Source organism: Nelusetta ayraudi, unplaced genomic scaffold (genome assembly GCF_046127955.1).
Source record: "Nelusetta ayraudi isolate G7.1 ecotype Tasmania unplaced genomic scaffold, CSIRO-AGI_Nayr_v1 ptg000135l, whole genome shotgun sequence".
Taxonomy (NCBI): Eukaryota; Metazoa; Chordata; class Actinopteri; order Tetraodontiformes; family Monacanthidae; genus Nelusetta; species Nelusetta ayraudi.
In genome coordinates this window covers 914,770-920,810 of record NW_027466185.1, presented here as the reverse complement: position 1 = coordinate 920,810, position 6,041 = coordinate 914,770, and the positions used below count along the sequence as shown (strand labels likewise).

At 47.7% G+C, this 6,041-nt stretch overlaps 1 protein-coding gene across 2 annotated transcripts in view; it reads left to right on the top strand.

The window, feature by feature from the left end:
* The first annotated feature begins 4,849 nt into the window (after positions 1 to 4,849).
* LOC142877440 (copine-8) overlaps positions 4,850 to 6,041 on the top strand; it is an 84,200-nt gene continuing 83,008 nt past the window's right edge. Inside the window, exon 1 of one of the 2 annotated variants that reach the window (XM_076012084.1) lies at positions 4,850 to 5,001. In XM_076012084.1, the coding sequence (XP_075868199.1) occupies positions 4,925 to 5,001 (77 nt within the window). In that variant the 5' untranslated portion in view covers positions 4,850 to 4,924. The remainder of the gene's footprint in view (positions 5,002 to 6,041) is intronic. The other variant, XM_076012086.1, reaches the window with a different exon arrangement.

The following is a 6,041-nucleotide window of genomic DNA, read 5'->3' as shown; positions in this document are numbered from 1 at the left end:
ACATCAGCCTCAAGCGTCAAGGAGCTGGGCCGACATGGTAGATGATGGTTCCCCGGAAAGGCCTCCCATATTCGAGGACCTCCTCGAAGGAGGATTGGGTGGTGAAGAAGCAGAGGGCGATGCCAACTCTGACCTCCTCGACATGGAGGAGATGGAGGAAGAGGAGGATGATTCTACTTTTCCCGTCCAACAGTCCAGACCCCCCAGCGCATCAGATGCTGCTACAGCAGTAGACAGCGATCTGTATGAGGTCTGCAAACGGGCTGCAGCAAAATTGGGTGTGCAATGGCCAGCAGCCCAAGGCGTGGAGGGGACAGAGAGAGACTTGTATGATGGAAAGAGGCTCCCATCAGCCCAACCACCATCAAAGCAGCTCTTACCACCAGTACCGGCTTGCATGAAGGAGATGAGCCACTACTGGTCCAACCCTTTTAAGAGCAAGCTCTCAACCAAAGGCTACTCTAAGCTGGAGATCCACGGGATGGGAGATCTGGGGCTGGCCGAACCCCCAGTAGTGGAGCCTTCGGTGGCTTTTCACCTTCACCCAAACTGTTGCTCTCTCTCAGCCTCCTCCACCACCTCCCTTCCCAGCAAAGCAGAGCGCCTCACCGCCTCCATCTTTCAGAGGAGCTACAAGTATGCAGCGCAGTCTGTTTGCTCCCTGAATGCAATCATGCTGCTGTCGGCATATCAGGCAGAGATCCTGGAGGAGATGAGTCGCCAACTGGACTTGGGGACAACTAACCCGGCCCTCTGGGACAAGATATGCATCGTCAATGACCTCATCCTACGCTCCTCAAGAGGGGCAGTGCAGGGCTGCGGTCGAGTGATGGGTCTGGCTGTCTCAGGTAAGAGGGCATTGTGGCTTAACCTCTCAGGCCTGAGCGACGGTCAGAAGGCAGAGGTGATGGATGCGCCATACGACCCCACCAAAGGTCTGTTTGGGCCAGCGTTGGAGAAGATAAGGGAGGCAAGCACCCTCAGAAAGCAGGAAGGTGAAGCCTTTGACCTCTGCCTTCCACGGAAGCCCGCCCCTCCTCCTCCTCAAGGTCCGCCAAGCGGCTTTGCTGCTGCAGCAGCAGTTGTGAGAGGGAGACAGTGGGGAAACAGACCCCAGAGGCAGGCCACCGGTCAACAAGATTCCAAACATTCCTTCACTGCGGTAGCGGCCCACAACAGCCCACAGGTGGTAAGAGGAAGCAGGCGCCCTGACTGTCCCAGCTTCCAATTCTCCCCCCCCCCCCCCCCCCCATGAAGAAAAGAGGGGAGTGGAAGGTGCAGTGAATCCCTGGTGTTCGAGTTTCAGAGACTCTGGCAGTTCCCAGTGGTCCAGAGGTCTCTCGGTTTCTTTCCCCTTACATTCGAGACGAGGAGGGGAGCCAGGGTCAAGTGTTCAAAGAGTGTCACCAAGCACTTTTACCTGGTGTGTTGAAAATAAAGTTCACCCCCTCGCAGCCAGGCGCACAGCCAAGGGCGAGTTGCTTCCCCAAAAAAACATTGAAAACAAATCAAGGCTGTGCCCTCTCTATTCCCACAGGGAGAGCTCACGCTCCTCGGTGGGGAACTGGCGACGGAGCCCACGAGTCGCGCTCGACTTTCACTCTCATTTCCAATGGTCGGCAAGTTGAACCTTCCATGTCACTGTGAAAAATAAAATGAATATTTATTTTGCCATGCAGAGACAGCAACATACAAGTGTTTACCGGGCGAACAGATCCACAGAGGACGCCACTGCCGCAGCCCTGCACGTTGTGCTGAGTCCCCTGGAACAGCAGCAGAGCTATGCCAGGATGCGCTTTGTGGATTAATGGTCAGCCTTCAACACTATCATCCCGGATACCCTGATCCACAAACTGGACACCCTGGGCCTCCCCCGTCTCACATGAAACTGGATCAAGGACTTTCTGACCAACAGACCCCAGACTGTGAGGCTTGGCCCCCACCTTTCTTCCACCCGCACACAAAGCACCGGCTCACCACAAGGCTGTGTGCTGAACCCCCTCCTGTACTGGTCTCTATACCTATGACTGCAGTCCACGAGAGCAACATCATCGTCAAATTCGCTGACGACACGACAGTGGTCGGGCTGACCACAAAGGGAGACGAGGCAGCCTACAGAGAGGACGTCCAGAAACTCACAACCTGGTGTTCAGACAACAACGTGGCGCTGAACACCACAAAGACAAAGGAGATCATTGTGGACTTCAGGAGGAACAGAACTGACCCGCGCCCTCTCTACATCAACGGTGAGAGAGCGGTGGTGGAAAGAGTCCACACATTCAGGTTGCCCTCTCCCCACCCTGACAGACATCTACTCTTCCCGGTGCCTCAGCAGAGCACAGAGCATCATTAAGGACACCTCACATCCTGGTTCTCAGCTCTTCAAGCTGCTGTCGTCTGGAAGGTGTTAGAGATGCATTAAAACAAGGACAAACAGGCTGAGAAACCAAGAGCCATCACCACCTTGAATGCTCATATGTGAAAAAAAAAACCCAACTCCAGCTACATTACTACCTCGTATTCCTCACCCGTGCAATAAATTCTGTGAATGTATGTAAATATTCTGTTGCAACACCTTGTGCAATACACTTTCTATTTGCACATATTCCACTGCACACATTTATTTCTTTTTTACTTATTCTTATTTTCTTGTACTGAGAAATTTTTGCAATATTTTATTTATTTTATTTTATTGACTGGTTTGCACTGAAAACAGGAGAAGCTCCAATTTTGTTGAACTATGTATAATGACAACAAAGGACAATGAACATTCTATTCTAATGGCAGGTGCCATTTCCAAACATCATTTTATTACTATGCTTCTTCCTTTAAACTAATAATAAAGCACTTCCCACCTGTCTATGATTATTTTTGTTTTAATTAAAGATTACTATCTAAATGTTATTGAACAAATTGGATTCATTGCGCTGCGAGCGGTTTGCAGCACAGCATCTCATCGGTTTGAGTCATTCTTGAAACCCCCCCTCAGTCAGTCAATATGTGTATGCAGACGGGCATCACTGAAAAAAAAAAAAAACTAGGCTAAACAAATGTGAGCCAAACAGCTATTTTAATCTGTTCTGACTCCCAGCCAGATATTTCTGCACATCCTCCACATGTGTCAGAAAAATCCCCTCTAGCGTCTTCATCTCTGTGGCTGCCCATTAATTTTCGCCTGGGTCTTTGCGAGAACCCACACCACCCATGTGGTCACAGGGTCACGGCGTAATGTTTACCCAAAAGGTGCCTTGACAGTTCTTGCCACCACGCCGTGCATTCAGCCTAAGGTGTCGGAGCGTGTGCGCCTCTTACGTGGCTATATTTAGCAACAAGGTTTGCCAGTAAACCAACTGAGCAATCGTGAGATGAGTCAGTTCAAATTTCCAATCAGTTGCAACACATTAAACGTGCAAAAACACACGTAAGACACATTATATTTTCCACACGCGAGCAAAGGTGAGCGAGCACTTTCACCCTTGCTGACGGGCATTATGGGATAGTTGTGAGGCATTTTACCACTTGGTACATTATAATTAGTGATGTTTGGTACTACCAATGTCCTTTTCGATCTGATACTGCAAAATTCTGGCTCGTATCGGCAATACCGATCCGATACCAATACTTTGTCCATATACACCAAATATATATAATAAAATCAGCAAAACAAATAATGTTGCCATTATGCACTAAAGGCTTATCTTTGCTTATTTATGTTCAATTCTGTATAGTTTCTCCAAATAGCAGGATACAAACACCTTTGTGTTGTTTTTTTTTTTTTATAATACTGGGTGACTCAAACTGAAATTGGCAGGAAAATGTTTTAATCAAATAAGTAAATGCCACAGTAATTGCAAAGGGTTGTCTGTCTCTTTTGTAAATAGTAATGCATACATTTTAGAGATTTTTTTATTCCATCCGACAATGCAAAAAGCCAATCAAACAAGGAATCAACATTTTTCATATGCCCGGTGTCCTTAATGTGACTCGGGTCCTTATCCTTTCACATCCATCATGCTGTCATATTGTCATTAAAATAATCTGCCATGCCGAGTGGATTATGTTGTCATATTGCAAAGAGCCCATGGAAGATGTGGGAAGACAAGAGACCATTAAAAAGAAAAAACTTTGAAGTTGATTGAACAATGCTTTTACCCATGGCATTTAATGTTGACCGGTTTTGACTTTGAGAAGGAACAGCTTTGGGTGTCCAATTTGGTAATTTGGTAAACCTGAAGCCCTTTTACTGGCAAATGATGACGTGCGATACCATATGTGAATATGACGTTGTGTCTTGCTAAAATTTCAGTCTTCATTGTCATTTCTGGGTCTCCCTTCCAATGTAAAATCACCACCCTGTTCTTGTAAAACATTCACCCATCATCCACATATTAGCATAGGCTGGTGCCTATGCTAATATGTTTAGCCACAGGTAGGCTTGCAAGCACTTTCTGTATTTCATCTTTGCCCTCTTTAGAGTTGTTTTATTTTTTATTTTTTTTATTTTTTTTTTTTAAATCTGCCATTAGCAGACTGCTTGTTTAAATTCTTAAACTAGGTTCAAACAGTTTAGAGGTTGATTTTAGACAGGCTGAATGTATCAAAATGCTGGGAAGGAGGAGAGGAGCGGGAGGCAAAGGAAGTGGAGTGAAAGAGGAAATGTTATGGAGTAGCAAAGGAACGAGGGGGCGGGGGGCACTCACTCGCAATACACACGCACTCTCAGAGGAGCAGAAAGACAGGAGTGACATCACATCTCCCTGCCTCTCTCCCTCTCCCTCGCACCTTTGCTCTACTTCTTGCCGAGGAGGCGTACACACAAGCTCAGCACTCCGCCGCCCTTCGCCTCGCCGCTCATGAAAGGGTGCAGGACCGCGGCAATAGCGGCAGTCAAAGGGGGGAATTACAAATACCCACTTTCGCGAACATGGCGTCCATAGGCGACTTCGATCCGGTCAACGCCTCTATACCGGCCACCAAAGTTGAAATCACAGTGTCCTGCAGGTAAGAGAAACGCGTCTTCTTCCGCCACCGACGGCAATTTCCCCCCACCCTTACGGGAAAATCAGCGCGCTGTCGCACGCAGCTGGGAGTCACTTCTAATCGACGGTCGCCGCGGCCAAGTCTCCTTTCACTTAAAAAATCCCGCTCTTCTACGTGGCTTTCGAAGTGTAAACATGGGTTATTTGCGCCATTTGCGTTGCTGTCGCGATATCTCGTCATCTTTATATCAGCACACGCAGTAACTGTTGCTCAAAGTGAGGGCGCGTTTCCAATTCGGCACTTTTACCCAGTGAAGCACTCACAAAGTTTGTTACTTGGAACCTACACATACTACGTCGCTGACGGCCGTTTTTGTTTGTTTTTTGCGCTGCCTACTGTGTACAAACAACGCCGTCTCTAAACTTTGACCTCAACTCTTCCCCCTCTCCCACACACGTACATTTTTGTCCGTTACGCCAGCTTAGTATCGGCAGCTCGTGAGCAATTTCGCTTTAAATATCACTTTAAATCGCTAATGTGTACACACGTACGTTAAAGTGTACGTGTAAAACATTTGTGTTTGTGTTAAAAACGGATTATCCGACGCAGGGAAACATTCAGCGTTAGCAGCAAACATTCCATCAGAGTTAAATTGCGCTCTGTGTCTCCTCCACCACCTCTTTTCTTCCTCTCTACAGTATTTGACAGCAAGCAGCGCTGCTGTTATCGGTGGTTGGTCAGTTGTCTGCAGGGGGGCACGCTTGTGTCAAATCAAAACGTATTAGAAGGCGTGAGAATCCTCGCTGTAGTGGTGCGTGTGCCAGCGTGTTTGACTTAATGTAATCAGACAGAGATGGCAGGGGGACGCACAACACAGTGGTGGAAGAATGATTGTGTGCCCGTGTGTGTTGAAGATAGGAGAGAGTCCCCCAACGCACACACACACACACACACACACACACACACACACACACACACACACACGCTTATACCTTGTCCAGAAAAGCTTGTTGTGTTGATGTGTTTGACTGGATAAAGACATATTACGTCATGCTCAAAAT